We start from the raw sequence: 21178 nt of genomic DNA, 5'->3' as shown, positions 1-21178 counted from the left end.
ACGAATAATACTTTGCAAGTGTGTTAGCAGTAGCGTATATACTCGGCAATTAATTTAATACTTCTACATTTTTTTTTTCCAGGGACCGTGGTGATAAAGTTTATAGAGTACAGTTGGCTGCGCCTTCTGGTAGATACGACGAGAATTAAGTGGAATGAATATTCGCCCACTTGAGGAGGACTGTAAGTGAACAGATTTGGAGAGTAAATGGCTCCCGTGGCCAAAAGCTTCTCCAAACAGATGGTCTGCACGTAAACCTCGAGATGTAGACGCCGAAGAAACTGTGTGCCAATCGGTGATGTAAAGTAAAGCTTCCTATAGCAGTGACTTGGATTGAGGGGTGGGGGGTGGTGGGATCAGACCCTCCACAGTCGGAGGCCTCCGTCTGATTGGTTGATGGCTGCAGAATGCTAACTAGCTCTGTAGTAAAGGGCTGTGAGCCAGTTAGCCGTCTAATGAGCTACAGCCGAACCGAGAAGTTGTGTCCCCCGAGGCCGGCGGTGCCAGAAGACATTAAGCCCGGGCTGGATTATTCCCCTCGTGCAGATGCCCACTCTCTGCAGTCGGGTTTTTATATATCACACACACTGATCCAAGTTTTTTAACTTTGAGAGAAAAGAGGGAGGAGGAGGGAGGGAGGAGGAGGAGACACTGGTGGAGGGGAGGAGGAGCAGCACGTCTCCTCACGTCCCGACTTACACATCTCAGGGGCTCGCTGCTGACACATCACTTTCCATCCCTCTCTCTCTCCCGCCTGTCCTGCTCCTCCTCTCTTTATCTCTCTATCTGCATCGGACTTTTTCTTTGTCCTTCCTCCTCTCCTCTCCCCTCCGCCCCCCCCTTCTCCTCCCCTCGCTGTATCTGTTTCACTGTCCTCTATCTCTCTTCACTTTGCAAAATCCTCCTCTCACTATTTTCATCCCTCGCCTCCCGTCCACCCTTGCCTCTCTCTCTCTGCTTTTCACCTCGGCAGGAGCCGTGGAGGTGGGGGGGGGTCGAGTAAGGTAACGGCTCGCTCTGCACACCGGGGGGAGAGCGCACGTGTCACAGGCACAGCCCTAATGGCATCAAAACACTTTACTGGCGATTGTGTTATGCATTTTTTGTTGTTTGCATAATCAAGTGAGATTTCATAGAGGTATAAAAAAGTAAAGCTGAGTTAGATTCGAAGGCTTCTACACAGTCAGTGAGTCGGGGTGATTATACTGTTTATCATATGAGAGGCAGTGTTTTAACAGTCTAACCATCAGGAGGTTTCCAGAGCGTCGCCTGAACGCCCCCCCCCCCCCGACACAAAGTCACATCCTCGGCGCCGGCCACCAGCTCTCTGCTCCAAGCTAGAACAACGGAGCGTCTGATTTGATCACCTCACACAAGTAATCTGGTTTCTGGTCTCCACCACGATGGTGTGTAAATAAAAGTGCTGTCAAACGATTAAAATATTTAATCGCGATTAATCTCAAATTTGGATCTATTCTCAATGTCCTTTCATTTAATTTTTTTCCATCATTTTACTTTCGTTTTAATGCTCTTATCAACATGGATAAGTGGATTGGCTTGCTTTATGCAAATGTTTTATTTTATTGAAAAACAACATTGCCAAACAGGGCGGTGCAAAGTAAAATTATAAAGTGCACATTTCAGGTAAACAAGGACTCAGCCTATAGTGCAGTTAAACCATGGCTTAATATTTTATTTTTTTCAAGTTTGCTGTGAACATAGCAGTCAGGCCTCTTATTTCAGAAACAATGAACCGTAACAGTTAGGTTACCAATAAAAGGTAAGCGTACTACTTCTTTGCTTTCTGTGGAAGCGGGGACGCTACAATAGCTTAAAAATATGTATTTTAGTTGGCGAAATATTAAAACAAAAAGCGAGGGCAGGTCAGACTGGAGGCAGACACAGATACTGAAGCTGCAGCTCTGCGTTAAAAAAATGACTTGGGTTTGCGTTAACGCCGTTAATAACGCGTTTAACTGACAGCACTAATAAATATCATCAAATTGAGGCCATGATTTGATTGGTGGGGGGGGGGAACGGGTGCAATTCAAATTCAATGGTCACAGAGAAACATCCAGAACTGGCCCATGTAGTCGCTGGCTGGTGGGTTTGTTTCTGCTCTGGTTCTATAAAGAGTGTGTTTTGCATTCAAACATTCATCTAAATGAGTTTGACGCACGCCCGAGGCAACAGCCACGAAATGAAAAGCACATTATGGTGCAGCTGATTTTCCTGCAGCTAAATATAACATAAATGGCGGCTGCAGGAGAATTACCTTCTGAATGTTGTTGTGTTTTTTTCCCCCCTCTGATGTGCCACTTAACTTGGTCACAGACTATGAATGTGAAGCTGTAGGTAATCATCTTCTGGAAAATGATAAATATGCAAAGGATATAGGGATGGGGGGGGGGGGATCGATTCAGTTACAAATCGCGATTCTTGTGAATGACGATTTGAAATCGCCATGCTGCCTCGCAAATCGATTTAAAAAAAAAAAATATATGTATGTATATTTTTTTTTAATTTAAAAACATATTTATTGGTTTATGCGGGGGGTGGATATATGGGCGGGGGGGCAACATCAACCCAGAGCATGTTGACCAGCTCTTGTTTTTGCACAAGAATCTAAACATACCGAAGCACTAGCTTTGCATCGCCTACATGCAAACAACAATAGCCTACTTTTTGTTTATTTCAAAGTTTATATTTTAAGTAAACTTTTATTCATTCTATTTAATTTAACTTTTATTTATTGTCAGAAAGAAAAGTAGCCTAAGTGGCATACATTTCTTAATCTGTCAGTTTGTGTGCAGTTGACTGTGGCTATACAATAATAGTGCACATTTTTATTTATTTTCTCTTTTGGCTGCCCGGCAGTCATTAAGTTAATGTTAATATTTGAAATAAAACTTTTAAAGCTCTAAGTGAATTTGACTGTGTTGTATTTGAAGGTATGATTCAACTTTCCATGGTCCAGTATTTAAAAAAATAAATTACCAAAAGAAATCCCAGGAAATCGTAATATCGAATCGCAATACATATAGTATCGTCACCTAAGTATCTTGATAGTATCATATCAGGAGGTCCCTGCCGAATTCCCGTCCCTGAAAGGATGTGTTGAGAATAGGGTTGCAAAGGGGCGGAAAGTTTCCATGGGAAGTTTAGCTCGGGAATTTTGGGAATTTCAAAAAAAAAAAAAAAACGCAAATTAAATGCTGAGCAATAAAAACATCATTCAAAACTCTATTTTAAAGATGCACGGAATGCAGCACACGCTGTATATTGAATTTCAACCCTCCACTGTGCATTCTTCCATCACATGCACAGATAACTCCCAGCATCCTTCACTCTACAGCAGGGCTACTGAGGCCTGCTGTAGTGTGCAGGACGAGTCAGGTAAGTTTCGATGATATTACTCGGGAAAATATATTAGCATGCTGATGGAGGATTGTTCATCTGTTCATCTAGCCTATTTCCATTCATTTATCCATCAATTGTAAAATATTTTTACAGACGATTCCAATTGTTTGGCTAACTATTTATATCTCTGGCATTGCATTAGTGTTTTTTTACAAACTTTTTTCTCATATTATTCTACAGAACAATGCCACGTGCACTATCTCATGTGTGGAGACATTTCACCCCATTCAATGTAGAAGGAAAGGCTGTGTACATTTGCAGATACTGTGCAAAGACCTATGTTAAGAATGACACGATGCAGAAGCATATAGTCAAGTGCCCAAAGTTTCCTCAGGGCTCAAATCCTATAACAGCCTATAACAAAACAAAATGTTTATATTTATGTCTGTATATGACAAGGTAAATACAGTTAGTATAAATTACCCACAACATTTTCAGTTTATTCCCGTTAATTCCCGTATATTCCTGTTTATTCCCGTATATTCCCATGGAAAGTTTCCAACTTTGAATATTCCCGGAATTTTGCAACCCTATTAATAATTCTTCAGAAATATATCAGTGCTGTGGCGAAGGGAAGAAGAAACAAGCTGCTCCAGTGGTTTACACCAATGCTGCAGTGTTTAGAAAACTGTTGTTGTATTAACACACATGTTCCTCACAGACATTTCCCCAGTTGGACGAGCTGGAAGCTTTCACCACAAACTTAAACTTGCTCTGGCTCAGGCTCTTCCCCCTGAACCGCTGGTAATGAATTGAGCAGAGCGTCTGCCAACAGCTCTGGAAGAGGCTGCAGTTGTCAGTGAAGATGATGTTGTTTGAAACCATTTGATACTCACTCAACCCACTGTGAGTATTAATTTTGGCGTAATGTGATTTGAAACTCGCTGAATGACGGAATAACTCTGGCACGGCGGCCGACAAGACATGAGACTAATGTTTGAATGTTTAAAAACAACAAGTGAACGTCACTTTTCAGCTGAAGAATCAAAATGTTTGTAGCGTTTAGAGAATAAACAGAACACAAGGAAATTAGGCAACAAATTCATGAGCGTGTTCACGACGTCAACACGCTGCAAATCCAGAAAACCTGCAAGAAGCTGATGTTTATTTTAGTTCTAACACCCAGATTGCGTGATTATGATTCTACAGGATATTTGGACATTGCAATAATTCTCAGCATGTGTGTAAATCTTGTTTCCGCCAAAAGAAAAACATTGGTTGTGTTGTAACAGTGAACAACTTGCAGCTTCTCTCTATTTGCTTGTGTTCTCTGTGTTTGCAGAGCAGCCGGCGAGTTGTGGATCGGTTTTGTGTCTTATTTACTCACAGCCTCCACGTCTCATCGAAGTGATGCTGTTGTGTTACTCTGTGTGTATGATGCTGTTGTGTTACTCTGTGTGTATGATGCTGTCGTGTTACTCTGTGTGTATGATGCTGTTGTGTTACTCTGTGTGTTAGTGCTGTTGTGTTACTCTGTGTGTATGATGCTGTTGTGTAACTCTGTGTGTGTGATACTGCTGTTTTACTCTGTGTGTGTGTAATACTGTTGTGTTACTCTGTCTGTATGATGCTGTCGTGTTACTCTGTGTGTATTATGCTGTTGTGTTACTCTGTGTGTATGAAGCTGTTGTGTTACTCTGTGTGTATGATGCTGTCGTGCTACTCTGTGTGTGTGATGCTGTTGTGTTACTCTGTGTGTATGATGCTGTTGTGTTACTCTGTGTGTGTGATGCTGTTGTGTTACTCTGTGTGTGTTACCTTCCACTGCTCTTTTGAAGAAGACCTTGCAGCTGCCACACGTGACGACGCCGTAGTGGCATCCCGACGCCTCGTCACCACACACCAGACACACTTTCACCGTGGACGACGGCTGCCTCAGCGGCGAACTGAAACGACAAAACACACACAAATTTAGTTTTTTAACAAACACCAAACAATATTCAACAACACAGCCAGGGAGGGCAGAGTGTTAGAGCCTGATACCTGCTGTGAAACATTCTCAGGTGTTTCTATGAGCCTCAGTATGATGCACATTTAATCCATACTGTATAAAGCTATGAGCAAAGCCAAGCATTATTGTATGTATTTTTGAAACATTTAAATCTGATCATCCCCTGGTTTATTAACTGATTTGAATTAATTTTTAATATCTTATCTTTTGTGACTCACTTTGCTTTTAGTTGATTAGTTTGAACGGTGCTATGTGAATTCAATTTGACTGATTGATATGCAAAAAACAATATATTATCCCTGCAAATGTCTCCACAGTAATAGCTGACTATTCTTCCAAAAAGTGTTAGCGTTTTACAGTTTGAGGCGACAATAAGCACATTGACGTAGAGCGGCCTCCAAATTGAAGTAGAACCTAAAATACTGACATTATAAACTTGAGGTTAAACGTTTGACCTAAAAAATTAAAAATAAAATTTTGTAACGGTGTAAATAATACAAAGGTGAGAACCGGCCGAGCTGTCGTGATTTACTCTGAGCCGTAACCAACGGGAAGCAGAAAGGACAAGTGTCTATTGTTGACTCTGGCATCTTCATCATCATCATCATCTCCTCCTCCTTTCACCACTGACTGATTTCTACAGTGACCTCTGGATGTACAGTACGTTCCTACTCATGCACTTAATGAGAGAATCAGGTCAGGTTCACTTCTTTCTGGAATCGCAACCCTGCATGGGGGTCAGGTTTATCTCAAGAGTTAAGATTTAACCATGACACAAAAAGACACACAAAACAATGATGATACGACCGAAAACCAGTTTAACCTTGACGTTTGTTCTGTTTTAATTAAAGTGTGATCGGTTGAATACCTGTTGTGTTGCTGTATTTCTGGTTTCACGGCTTGTTTTTGTCAAGACAATCATTTTAATAAGCAAACACCAGAGGAAATATTTTGATAAGGTGGTTTATTGTGCGTAAACCACGGGCAGATGCATTATCAGCATTTAGAGCACGGCCCTGAAATGAACAGGTCAACAGCAAATGTTTGTGTCTCTCTCTGCGATATGTGCGTCAGTGTTGATGTCGGCCGAAGAATCAAATCGCGTCAACGAAATGTCAAAGATATGTTTGACGTCATAAAACAATAATCATCTTAACAATAACCAGAAATAATCTCTCGTGAGAAGAAGCTACTGAGTGATAGGTAATGGCTTTAAACCACTGGAATCAGGCCAAGGTTCATTAGTAATGTGGAAGTGTTGGTTCGTGCCAGCTATCGTGAGGTGTCTCGATTTTTCAAAGAAGCAAACCCACAATCGGACTTTCTGTCTTTCTGTTTCCTGTTCACGAAAACCACTCGGCCGCTCCGACTCGGAGAAGGATTCGCTCGCTCCGGGCTGCAGAGGCTGCTGTTGCTCAGCAAACTTTCCATCGTTTCTCTTTAAAGCGTTTTAGGATTTATGTCCAGTGCACCCCCCGAGGGCACTGCGACCAAATCTATCTCTCAAACCCACACTCACGTTAATGGAGATGTAAAGCAAAAGAAGGGCAAAGCGGGACATTCGAACGAGAAGAAGAAGAACAGGCCACGAAATAGAGTTCAGTGTGACGTGGTTAGTGATCGCACAGAACAAGTTTACAGTGTAGAGGAGGAGGACACATGAAATGTAACTTAGTGGTGTGAACAAATAGGCTCATTGTGTTGGGGTGTGCCATTTATTTATGCTACTTGCAAATGGAACGACACGGAATCACATGTCAGAAAAACGTACATTTACATTTAGAGACGTCTCAAAGACAAAAATCCGGACGTGTGTATTCCATTTTTTGCTAAAACGTGCGCACAAGATAGATAGATAGATAGATAGATAGATAGATAGATAGATAGATAGATAGATAGATAGATAGATAGATAGATAGATAGATAGATAGATAGATAGATAGATAGATAGATAGATAGATAGATAGATAGATAGATAGATAGATAGATAGATAGATAGATAGATAGATAGATAGATAGATAGATAGATAGATAGATAGATAGATAGATAGATAGATAGATAGATAGATAGATAGATAGATAGATAGATAGATAGATAGATAGATAGATAGATAGATAGATAGATAGATAGATAGATAGATAGATAGATAGGTTACTTTATTCATCCCCGAAGGGAAATTAAGTCGTCATAGCAGCCGGTATATTTGAATACAATAAAATACAATAGAATAAAAAATATTGAGGTAGAAAGAATAAAAACAGAAACACAAGATAAATAGGTAGATAAGGTGCAGTGGCAAGATGATGGTAATAGTACTGATTATATGATGGTAATGTTATTGTTAGACAGTATATACAAATAGTACAGTATATATAGTATATAATATAAAATAATATATATTTATATATTATAGTAATTATACCAATATAATAGTAGTATATAGTAATAATGGCAGCAACAGTATATATAATAATAATAACAAACCAGAAGAACAGGACGTGTGGACGGACACGGAGACAGAACACCTTGTATCAACACATTCAAAGTGGCCTCAGCTTCCCCCTCTTTTCTGTGCTAATTACCTCGCTCCCATCTCAATCAATAACACGCAAGGTGATTGTCTGGTTAACATTCTCCTTACATCCTTCATCAAACCAGCTGCCAGGCGCTCCCTCTCTCTCCGCCGCCCGCCTCCTCCGTGTCTTTCGCTCCCTCGCTCGCTCGCTTGCTCTCATGCACACACACTTCCTCCAGGGGACTTTGCTAGAAAGGGGTACAGCAGCAGCAGCGGCACACTCAGATACAATCAGGACCACTGATCTAATTCCCTCTTGTCCATCTACACACACATTCAATTTGTTAGGACGCTTAGAGGAGTCTCTGGTGAGGTGTTTGTCTGACTGGATCTTTCTGGCACCGGGCCCTGCGGTTTCATTTAATGCGAGCACCAGCGTTTGTGTATGTGTGTTTGTGTGTCACGAAGGTTTGTCTATTGTGTTTAGCGTGTTAATCTACTAAATATTCTCCTATGCAATTGCCTATTCACACCAGCACAAGTAGGTTATACCAGCCAAGCCAGGAAAAAAACGCCCCGGAAAGTTTACGGCCAAGAACAACTCAGTGTAAAGCTTTAATACCGAGGCAGCGGTAAACCCTTTAACAGAGCTGCACATTAAAACCTTGTCGCTGTGTTCCAGTGGGCCTGCCTGCCCGTCCGCCAACAAGGTGACTTCCCCTCCCTCTGAGGAGTATATAGGTCATTCACTCCCTCTGCTTATGAAACCAGAGCAGACGGGCCAGGCTGCAGTGACTGTGCACCAATGGCTGCCCTAAACTACACACAGGCAAACAGACATCATTATCTAAATCCTGCTGGTTCAGCACAGATCTTCCCCTTATTAGCTTGTCAGCGGGCGCTACGTGCAAAAATAATTACGCAAATATGTTCTAATGAGGTTGAAAGACAAATTTCTAATTCAGAAAAGGGACACTGTGTAAGCTGTGTGCGTTTTGAACCCAGTAGACAAAAGGATACATTCAAATGACTTTCCTTTTTAGGCTTTGCTTGCTCTTATTTCCACGGCTTGAGATATTCTCCCGGTCGTAATTCATGCCTGTTTCACTGATGGCTGAAATGTTAATCCACCGCTGCAAGTTACATCTTGTTAAGACCCGGCAGTTCAAACTGTAAATACCTGCCTGCAGTACCAAGTGTCACCTTTCACCACACGCTGAAGAAGAAGAACATTTGCATTATGAGATATTGCTGACAGATGCTTTTATAAGAGTGCAATATATTATTATATATTATTAATGCAAACATTGTTGTTCTGCTTAAGACTTAAAGAAAAGGCTTTTTGTTTGCATGAGGACATTTCTCTCTCTCTGAGATACATTGAGTGACTAATGGATGATTGAACTAGCAGGTTCAACGACTGTAATGCTCTTCTTTCTTGGTTTACACCAAATAACACAATTAATCAGCTCCAGGGGTTCGAATCCCAGTTCTGCCTGTGTCTTACTGTGTGGAGATCGTGGGTCAGGTTGACTGCAGACTGTAAACAGGCTGTAGCTGTTAATGTGATAGGTACTATAACTAAAATGTTATTTTCGATGATATACATTATACTAGAGTCCGAACTTGCTTTAATTGTTGTCTTTGCTTAGGTAAGCATTAGCATCTAAATCTGGATGTTTGTTTCAGTGGCGGATTTTGGATTTGTTCTGAATCAGGGGCCATGAAGGGGCCACAGTTTACACAGAGGGGCCAATTCTAAATGAGAAACATCTAATGCTAAACTCCTGATCCAGTATGATGCACATTTAATCCATACTGTATATAGCTATGAGCAAAGCCACACGTTATTGTATGTATTTTTGAAACATTAAAATTTGATCATCCCCTGGTTTATTAACTAATTTAAATTCATTTTTAATATTTTATGTTTTGTGACCCACTTTGCTTTTTATTTGATTAGTTTGAAAGGTGCTATGTGAATAAAGTTTGACTGATTTATATGCAAAAAACATTATATTATCCCTGCAAATGACTCCACAGTAATAGCTGACTATTCTCCCAAAAAGTTTTAGCGTTTTACAGTTTGAGGCGACTTCTGTGAACAGGGTCTGTGGCTTTTCTTCCTGACCCCTGTCTCCTCTATTTCTGGGTCCAGTCTCAGACGGACTCAATGGGACTGACTGCTCACATCAAAGGTTTCATTCTTCGCTCCAGTTGTTGCTTTTTTTCCTTCCTACAGAAAACCCCAGGGCAGCGGTTTCATTGTTTTCAGTGTCCTTTCATCTTTAAAGATAACACGCAAAGCTAACAACTAGATTTAGTCGCTGTTTATTTCCCATGAGGACGCAGATGAGTGCGGGTACACAATCCCAGATTCTTCCCATGCACCGAAATGTACAAGCTGAAAAATTCTGTATCTCCGTCCGACTTCCCCGGCTCCGTGGACCGACGTGCTGCTTTCGGGGAAGGTATTAATGAAATGACAAAGTGGAGAGGGAAATGTGAGAGCTTGTTCAGCCAGACGAGGCCCACTGTGCCCTCCAGAAATGTTTGAGGACAAACCGCAGGACAGATGTTGGGGCTCAAATTGGCCTCATGCTTTTGTACGACTAATTCGGATGTCACACTGGGAGCATTCTCCGAATGGTTCAAATATCTCCGCCCTCTCTCAGCTGCGGACGCTAAATCAGCCGGCGATAAGACCAGAAGGGATATTTAAGCCATAGATTTATCAGAATCAGGAAACACTGCACTGGCATCACAGTCAATTGAAGCTGCTCTCTCCCTCTCTCTCTCTCCCTCTCTCTCCCTCTCTCTTAATCCTTTGACTATAAACAAGTCAATGTGGGTCACAGGAAAAGGTCAGAAGTCATCAGACTGTGGCATAACTACAACAGTCAGTTGCCATAGGAACAGAGCGTGAAGTTGAAAAAAAAAAACTGATGAATTAGCGATACAAAGGAAGTCGGTGAGGGGGGAGGGTAGCTGGTAGCTATTCCGAGGTTATCAAGATAACATCATTAGAGGTGAATAATGGGCCGTGAGATGTCTGTATGATGGAGGACAGCGAGGCCCACGTGGTGCGGCTGAACCCGGTGACCTGCATAAGTACATTAGTATGACAGAGTCTGTGTGCTAGCAGCTGAGGCACAGTATAGATACGGCTTATTTTCTCCTGAGAGAAAAACAATGTCCTCATCATGCTGCGGCCAGCACAGTTGGCCCTACACACATCTGGGTGCTTTAGTGTGCTGTATTTACACTGCTGTAGAGCTGCCCGCTGTAAAGATAAGTGTGCGTTAGTGTGTGCGTGTGTGTGTGTGTATGTGTGTGCGTGTGTGTGTGTGCGCGAGTAGGCACACTGACTCGTTCATTCTAGAGGCTGTTATCACACGGATAGTTCAGACAAGTACCACAGCCTCCCTGAACCTGCCCTTCATAAAAGAGAAGCATCCTTGACTCTGGGGGGGAAAAAACACAGCTTCCACGGTCCAGTACCTCTCCACAGTCTGGCCTACAGTATTTATGTAATGCACACCTTGGTATGCTGAGAAAAAAGAAAGTGAAAAAACCCTCAAAGCTTGACCAGCTCAGAGAATATTTATGTAACGCACAAGTTGGCATGTTGGGGAAGGTAAAGGTAGATTAGTTTAAGCGAGAGATCGACGCAGACACAGAGGGAGGGAGAGAGGGAGAAAGAGGACAAAATGGCTTACATAACCATGAGCAGACAGTATAAACATTAGGTTGACACCCACTCACCGCCTCTCAAAGGGAGAGAGGTCTTATGGGTAGTGTTAGAGAGCCACCGGGGATTTATTTTTCCTGGTGAAGGTGACCCTGGCATTGGGAAGAGTACCTGAGCATACAGAAATATGAGATTTCCTCTTTGGCAGCTTTGTGTTACACTTGTGTTAAGGTTAGCCTATAATCAACCCTGACTGGCCGTCTCAAATGGCTGTGAAAAAAAACGTACAAGTTTAAAAACATTTTTTGCATTAAGGTGCTGTACAGTCCTGAGAGAGTAAATGGTCATTTGCCATCAAACGTTCGGAATTTGCTCCTGTTCTTCTTGGTATCAAAGCAAAGGGGTAAATGAAGAGTCACCGCCATCAAATTAAATGCATTTCACCACAGAAAAGACAAAAATTTGCCATCTGATGGAGTCTGGTGTCCCAGCTGCGATTGCATTCCTTGTTTTTAAATTCCAAGCTGTTGTGTTGTCTCCCCTCCAAGGCTTATGCCGACAAACTTCCACTGACCTTCCCCATGACAGCGAATCATGATTATCTTTCTATAAATCCACTGTTTTCAGTGTAAACAAAAGAAGCGAGGCGAGTTGAGAGAAGCACGTACGCGCTCGGCCCCCTTCAGGGAGCCGATGGAGGCCGACGTCTGTGGGCAGGTAAAGTATTATTCACATCTTCACACAGTATTCAGCTCTTACTCAAAATGTCTGAAGCTGTACTGTTCTTATAGACACCTATAAACATCAACTTTGCTGTTTCTGTTTTCTTCCGGCAGGCGAATGGCTCAGGGGCTTTACGGAGACCCTTCAGGCCAACAGGTGTGTGTTTGACCATCTTAACTTCACCTAAATCAATCACCTGAGACGTGTTGGCTAAGCTGAAGCATGCACACCAATCTCAGCAATGTGATGTGAGCAATGGTGTTGTTATACTAAGTTTATCGTGGTTGGAAACTCCCGTTCCGAAACTTCCAATGCCAAAGGCAGCAAGGGACCGATCCCGTCAGTGTACAGTGTAGAAACTAGACCACGGCGTGCCAAGAGCTTCTTCTATGGTTCCTGTCCAGAGCTTCATACTTGAGGCCTCTGAGGATGCTCATGTGCTATTTGACTACCTTCTTCACGCTTTGCAAACTGCAAACAAAAAACTGAAGAAACGCAAATGCAGCCATATTAAAATTCAGCTTTTTGCAAAAACAAGACACATCGCCTATACAGTCTATGAGGTCAACACACCCACTCGCTCGTGTCTGACTATATGCAGTCCGCAGAGTTAATTTACACACAAAGCATGAACGAGGCCAAAGATGTGCGATACCACGAGGCACACTTTTCGAAATAACATATCTGTACACGGCTGAGAAGAAGGTTTAAGGGGGCACCATCCCACAAGTTGGCTTGATTACTTCAACAACCTTTTACAGATTTGTTGTCATTTCCCAGAAGAGCTGGGAGAAACCAGCTCAAGATGTAGAGAAATGTTACAGCCTTGCATGATTTGTATGGACCACGTTAGACACATATAGAAAACAACACTACAACGGTCTTTACTGTTCTTAATTCCTCCCCTTAAAACAATCCTAGTATTCATTTATGCAGCTCCGTAGCAGCCTCGACAAATCTCCCAGACAAGTCCTGGAGCACAGTTTTAATCGACTGCACAAAAGTGCCTCTCCTGCCTCCGGGAGCTGAAGTTCTCACGTGCCCCTCACACTGATCTCTTACTGATCCCCAAAGTTTTCTGATTTTAGCGCAGAGTTTCCAAAAAATCCTCGGCTAAAAACAGCAGCGGCCGAAACAACAGCTGGGAACAGAATTCAGCTGACGTGTTTGAGAAACCCATTGTTGGGCATCGTGGGCTTGATTTCCAGGCCTGGGAATGAGGGAAACAATGCAAACAAGAGGCCGGCGTTCAACAGCAAATGTGCCAACACATGAGAAAACATGAAATACCAGTTCAGTGACTTAAATCACATTTCCCTGCTGAGCATAAACCTACATGATGACAACAAAAGCAAGCATGGCAGTTGGCTCAAATCTAACTAAATACACAAAAATGGAGCTTGTTTTCACCACCTTTGAGAGACATGGATCAAAATGTGCTCTAATCTAGCTTACTGCCACGAACGTCAACACGAACGGACCAGATCAAAGTCACCCGGCTAACGCTGGTTTTGTTATAGACCCAAATCCTTTGATTTCAGTGGCATGGATGAACTCTGGACCTGGCCTCCCCTCGCGTTCTTATTTCAGCTCCATTTATCGCTTACTATGCTTTCTCACACCAACTCCAGGCAATATACCTCGCTCCTTACAAATGTGTCTGGTTGCCTGTGCAGCAGGTGACCTCCAATCTCAGCTTAGAGGCCCTAGGACAAATGAGAAAAACAAATCCCTGGAGACGGAGATTATCTTTCAGGGATCAGCCCTGACCTGAGCCACCTCCACGCCATACACTCCTTACCTCTGTTCTCCACTTTTTAGCAACAGTTAGCTCACAGCCAACTCCTGGTTATACTTACCTGCTTAAGTAGAAGAAGGGTCTGGTCAGTGAGATTAAGGTGTAGAGGAGGTTAACAATGCTCCGACCTTACAAACCAAATAAACCAAGCTTGTGGGGCCGGATAAATTAAACGTGCCAAAGAATATCTTATTCAAAAGGCGACCTTTTCCACATCCATGTTATTCAAAAAGGCCTCACTCTGAATGTAGGTTAATGTACACTGACGCTGACACATGTTGCCAGCAACCCCACGCATTAGCTGTCACATGCGATTATCTTCAACACCCACCAGTCATTTACAATTCTGCTGGGACCAGGATGGAGCAGGCTGGGAATCCAGTGTGAGCAGAGTGGGAATGCTGCACAAACTAACCATGGGACATTAACATACTGAGTTAAGTAGCTACGTTAGCTTTAGGTCAGCCAAGTGGACCTGCCCGGGGTGTTTATTGTATGTGCTGTATTGGTAATATATAGCATACAGTCAAGTGGCTCAATAAACTCACATGGAATGAAACCACAACCCCAAGAAGTGGGCTGTGCAGAGGAGCCAGAGCCAAGTCTGTGGCTGGCTGAGAGCCAGGTGGTTAGCACCACAGCAGCACATTCTGCATGTTCGCTCCAGAACTGCTGAGAGCTGCTCTCCAGTCAGCCTCTCTATAGTATTTGACAGGTTCAACAGCAGAAGAGCAGGCGCATCCCCAGCTCCAAGTCCTGCCTGCGCTCACCCACTCCGCTGAAAGTGCTGCTGACAGTGTCTATCAGGATCCAACCAATGAACAAAACCGATCAACGATGGAAATGTGGACATTTTGAAAGATTCTGGATTACATTTTTGCTCATTTTATTGCACGAATCTGCACAAATATCCCAGAGGCAGATGCAAACCAAAATTGGTAAAAGCTCCGGATGAACGGCCCAAACTGTATCGATATAAATAATTTTATATCATTCAATATCAGTATTTATCATGAAAAATGTCACATTATTATTTTTGTAGGTTTAAAGACAGATTTTTGCTCCTGAGTGAAAGTTGTGGTTTCAAACATTTGATAAACAGCAAAACATTTTACAAATCTGAGATTGATCAACTATGTGTTAAACCTCCTCACTGTGTTGTGCACCATGTATAAGCAATGGAGAGCGATAAAGATAAAGAGAGATATAGAGAGTAACATTCTTAGAGATTAGTTCAGGTTATAACCACAAAACCATCCTATAGTGTTGGAGTGCTGTCAAGTTCAATGCTCGTCCACCCAGAAAAAACACAATGACTCGGCTCTACAGGACGATAACTGTGGTTTGTCCGGCAATTTGCTAAAAGGTTAACTTTAAGATTCTGACCTCACGAGTACAAAAGGTCCCACACATGCGTCACAAAATGCAAAAGAGAAAAAAGGTTAGAGGGCAAGGACACGCACAGGAACACGTACACACATCACAAAATGTCGGGCCAAACTAAATGTCTGTGCAATGACCTTTTTCAAATTCAGTGTGTTCACCTCCAAAGGATTACGGGCCCAGATGGCCACTGGATGAACAATGCAACACCTGCTGAGAGACATAGCGCAATTAAGTTCTCCTTTAAACAAAAAAACTGCTGCGAAAAGGAAAAAACTCCAGTCCACACAACGATCTATCAAAATAACACACATATGTGCCGACTTATCTCAGCAAAGTTTAATCTAAACCTTAAATCCATTTTGCATCTTAAGTCAATTCTGCTGTTTTAAGGACAAGAGGGATTTCAGTTGTTTTCATGTTGTCTTCTCACGTTTGAGAAAAGGTCAAAAGTGCAGAAAAACAGATCCAGGGTAGTTTACACTCAATGTTCCTGTCCTACAATGGTTCAGGCACCTCCCACCTTTTTGGTATTATCTTACTTTGTGGCTATGATGCTGTTAATATTTTGTTTCGAACCAACCAGCTGCAGTGAAAAACAATACTGGACTAAACTGTAAAAGTTAGCCAGCTGTGAGTCACCTGAGCAGGAACAACCCAACAAACCAGATCTTTTTCATTTCAGAGAAAACATATATCCCTTGAAATTGACCCGACTGGCTTTACAGAAAAGGAAATGAAACATAATAATATCAGTTTGTACTACCTTTTTGAAAATAGATATAGAAATATGATTTTCCCCTACAATCCACGTACTGCAACAGTTTCCTGCTCTGAACATGGGGTTAAAAAACACCACCAGTCATCGTAACCTTGGCTCAGGGGAGACTACGGCTGAGTATTGATGTATATTTAATAGGGTGAAAGTTTCGCAGTGGTGCATGTGGCTGCCCTTTCACAGCGGGCGCCCATGTCACCTTTTGGGCCGGAGACTCCCAGGGATGTCAGCAGCGGTGACGCAGACGGGACGAGCACAGACACCAGAGGGTAACGGATGGAGAGAGACAGGAGCAAACCAAAGGAAATGTTTAAATTCTATTCTTTCTTCCACAGATACCGATTTATTTCTGTCAGGATTCAGACTTCTAGCACAAAAAAGGAAAATATGAATGCTTAAAAGAATAGATTAACCAATTACTTCATTAGCAGAACAACGATGGATAACTGTAATAGTAGATTAATTGTTCTACCTAATTTGTTTTACAAACATTTGTAGTTTCTAACTGAGAGAATTTGTAATTTTTCTCCATCTCATATTAAAATCTAAATCCCTCTGGGCTTTTTAACTAAGCTTAGACAAAATAAGGAATTGACGAGCGTCCTGGTGGATTAGCGGTTAAGATGCGCATGATGGGAGCGCACCACCCGAGGCTCAATTCTGCCAAACACACACACACAAACACACACACACACACACACACATAGAGACAAATGTCACAGAGCTGCACTGAGCTGCGTTCAGGGATCTCAATCTCCCTGTGTTCCCCATCTGTGTCTGAACTGAAAACTTTCAAATAAAATAAAATAATAAAGCAACAATGAGTACAATACAAATATATAAATTAAATGTTACACCATGGGGGTCTGGAAACTTGTGATGGGCATTTGACCTTGTTTATCGATTAGTATTAACTATATTAAAATAATTATCATTCATCATTGAACTAACGGAATAATCAATACTTCACACCAGCTCATTATTGATTATTTTTGTTTTTCCAAAGGCTGATGACAATTTCCTCGAACCCAATTTGAGTTATCTCGCTCGTTTGATCCAACCATCAATCCAAGCTGGAAATAAATTAAATAAATTAGTTTTAACAAAAGACAAGAGCAGGAAAAAGTCACAGCAGGAGCCACTAATTTAACAATTAAAAAGTTATTAATATATCGAAATGGAAATAATACAACTTTCCCTCAGTTAGCTAATTGTTTTATCGACGTATTGTTCCAGTTCTGCATCCATAGATCATATCATCATAATGCAATTCCACATAAATGAGATGAATAATATTATTGATTGATTATTGTCAAACTTCCTCATGTTTATCCTCATGAATGTTATTTGCTTTACGGCGAGGGAGACGTTAATGTTGTGTACACTCAGTCATCTGACTGTACTGTCCTTGTCCTCTTTCTTCAGGCTAGCGGTCACGTGTGCACAAATATATTTATCAGCACACAGACACACACACACACACACAAACACACACACATTTCCCACAATGTTGTAATTCCCTTCACGCTGCACTTTTAATAAATAATAACATCGGGCTTTGCCACTAAGACGCCCTGTTCAAATAAAACATTCGCCCAACCAAATACTCCTGAGGCTCAGAATATCTTCCACATTTTCCGTCTGAGGGAAACTCTGTCGATTCCGAGGTTTTCCCCACTTCTTCTTCTTCTTCTTCTTCTACTTCTTCTTCTCTCTCTCTCTCTCTCTCTCGCTGCTGCTCGTCCCCTCGCTGCCGCGTGTACACAATACGTCTCTGGTTGTTTGAGGTGTGCGAGACTCTGAAGATTTTAGGGTAAACACATGACATCTACAGCTCATCGCATAAATATTTAAGAATGGGAGCGAGGTCTGAGGCGGGGGGGGGGAAGAGGGGGCATGTCTAGTGTAGGTACAGTATCTTTTCTGAGCGGGTTTTATTATGATGCCTGAAACAGGTTTTTCAAGTGTCTTTCTTTAAAGAGACGACTCGTGGTCCGATCTGAGTGGAGTTTTTTTAAAATATATTCTAATTACTTTTTGCGTGAGAATGAGTTTTAGTCTCAAGCGTTTTTAAAATGGGAGGCCATTGGGATTCATACAGTGAACAATGGATATTCCCCATTGAAACAACTGGTTTCTGCAGCAGGAAAGAAGCTTGTAGCTCCACATTTCCTCCTCACTGTTCTGCTTGATGTCGCAAAACCTGTCAGCGCTAATGAGCGGCTTCATCTGAGGAAATAGAGCATAATTTAGTTTTTTTTTTTCTTTTTTCTGAGGGATGCATGAGGGGTGGGGTGTAGAAAGACGTCTGTCAATCTCACATCAAGCGTCGACTTCCTCTACCGAGACCTGAGTGGCACCAGACATCTAGATTTGTGACACCGTGCACAGTGTGAGCACGTTGATGGCCTCTCAATGTGCCACTGACTCCTCTTTATGTACTCTGCCCCCGGGGTCTGTCAGTCCACAGAAACGTTATAGGAGAGAGCCTGTCATAACAGCCATGTTTAAGTGTGAAGCACGCCCATTTTCACCGGGATCCATGGCCAAAGCATACAAACGCTGGTTACTGTAAATTCAGAGGAAGTGCCAGGTCGCTCTGAATAGATCTGTCACCGCCACATCCCCTTGGGAAACAGAGGTCATAATTTCCACTTAACACCTCCTGCTCCTGCACATACATGTCACGGTTTACAGCCTGACTGGGCCAACGTGCCGCATCTGAAAGAAGCATATTTTTCTGTGTTTTATAGCCGAACATAACGAAGCCCTATAAATCCCAAAAAGGCCCAAACCTGAGGGCGTGTTGCAGAGCTGCAGACACGTCGCCATTGAGGTCTGAGATGAAGGACACTCGACCGTTCTATATAAATCAGCGACTGGTTTGCCCTGTTGGAGATTTGTGTGCTGTGTTTACTTTTTCATTTTTCATGTGTCTGGATTTTAATTGTGTCCCTGTGTCTCCACTGTGTCTGACTTGGGATCCTCCTCGGCAACAGCAAAAATGATTTCCTGGTCTGAAAAACGCTATAAAATCAATATTGACCATATTTTTTTAGTAGCTAAAGCTCCAACAAGGAAGTTGTGTTTTCACCCTTGTGCATTTGTTTGTTCATCAGCAGGATTACACAGATTGATTGAATTTAGGGGATTGGATCTTGGAGGGGATATGCACCATTCTGAGCTGTTGGCTAAGTAGTTAATTGGTTGGTTGGTTGGTTGGTTGGTTTGGTTGGTTTGTTGGATTTGTCGGCAGGATTTGAAACTTGGTGCAAGAATGGTACATGGGTCAAGAAAGAACCCATTCCATTTTGGCACCGATCCGGACAAAGGCTAAGTTCTGGAAATGCTTGTATCACTTCCTTTGTTGAGTTTTAGGGAATAATTCATGGATTCATGTGATGTTAATAATATTTTCTTTTAGGCAAATTCAGGGGACTGATGTCTGTGATTATGTGGGGTTTTAGTCCTTGGGGGAGTTATGCTCTCTACTGAGTGTCATCCTAGTTTCTACTGATTTGATTCAACCTTCCTCTCGTGCCGCCTTAAGGCTTCTGCTCTTTCAACGAGCCTCTGTAAACCCTTCTGCTTCCTCAGCCATATTTCGTCGGAGCCTTTTTACATCTGTGCGTCACCCCTTATTATCTGAGCTGTACAAACTATGTGTATTATCTCTGAAATCTTTCCCTCCTGCTGAGAAACTTCTTCGAATTAATGTGGATTACAGCCGTTTACGAGAGCCATCGCGGAGCCAAACGTCAACATTAGCCTCATGCTGGAGACTTGCAGTTTCTATTGTATACCAGAGGCATTACAAAAAAAATCCATACATGTTTAGTTGAACTGTGCGTTTTTTTAAAACCCACTGCAGCCCAAAGCCTCTCGTGCCTGGGTTAACCATACAAAGGACTATTTTGAAAACTTGTTTTTGTTGCGATAGCATCAGTCGTTATTAACGAGGAGCAAATGCTGCGTAAATGAATCTGTCTGAGCTCCTCGCCCTCGGCCATCAATCAGAAGTAATACGCTCACTGCTGATTTAATGGGGCTCGAATGGCTGCGGTGCGATGCCATAATGCTACATGTCAGTCACTGAAAAAGTATTTGTTCCCCATTCTGTATTCTTGTGACCTCTCTTCTGAGCTGCATTTAAAACCCAACACAAGAGTTCCGTCCCCTTTATGAAGTCTCACACCTCGCGAGCCACTCCAGCTCGACCAGATCTACCCAGAGAGAGGGAAACAGCCGACTTAGAGCCCATAGGCTGTTATTTCAAGTCTGTCCGAGCGCCGTTAGCATGAATTCCCCTCGGCCTCTGCTCAGGGTAACAGGAGATTCAATTCCCCCCTTTTCTGGTCCACTGAAATCAATTGGCGCAGTTAGAAACAGCAGAGTGTAAATGATAGAGACTAATTCTCTTCGAGGAGGAGGTTAATGCCAAGTGCACAAGGTCAGTGAATTCAGAAAGGTAACTTTGGCTTCGCCTGCGACCTTCTCTCCTGTGTTTTCCCCCCCGCTGTCTTTTCCTTTCTCTCACATGAACACACACACACAGTCCCTCAGCGCTTTCCTTCCACTTTGCTCATTCACTCCTCCCTTCTGCCTCTCCTCTCTTCTGTCCCTCTCCCTCTCTCCCGCATAAAGTTCATCGCACACAGTCTGTCCTGCTCTCCGAGTTGTCTCTCTTTCTCACCCTCCCTCCTTCTCTCTCTCTCTCTCCTTCCCTTCTTTTCTCACTCTCTTTCTTTTCCCGCACTGCTAAGGAAGTGTCTCTCCGCATCACGGGGGCTCGGAGAAGGCTGCGCTGCAATAATTGGATTATTGAGCAATCGGCAAACAAACATGAGACACAAAGCGGCCGATCAATACGGAACGGTAGCATCATTTGAGGTGGTCAAAGGCAATCAAAGCACGGGCG

The 21178-nt window shown here is 42.6% G+C and overlaps 1 protein-coding gene across 3 annotated transcripts in view; it reads right to left on the bottom strand.

Annotated features, from left to right (window-relative positions):
- The window catches only part of nr3c2 (nuclear receptor subfamily 3, group C, member 2), a 74328-nt gene that overhangs the window by 29304 nt on the left and 23846 nt on the right, over window positions 1-21178 (bottom strand). For all 3 annotated transcript variants that reach the window (XM_061088384.1, XM_061088373.1, XM_061088395.1), the window contains exon 3: window positions 5179-5306. In XM_061088384.1, coding sequence (XP_060944367.1) covers window positions 5179-5306 — 128 coding nt within the window. The remainder of the gene's footprint in view (window positions 1-5178; window positions 5307-21178) is intronic.

The sequence above is a fragment of the Limanda limanda genome, chromosome 2 (genome assembly GCF_963576545.1).
Source record: "Limanda limanda chromosome 2, fLimLim1.1, whole genome shotgun sequence".
NCBI lineage: Eukaryota > Metazoa > Chordata > Actinopteri > Pleuronectiformes > Pleuronectidae > Limanda > Limanda limanda.
This window is presented reverse-complemented; position numbering and strand designations above follow the sequence as displayed.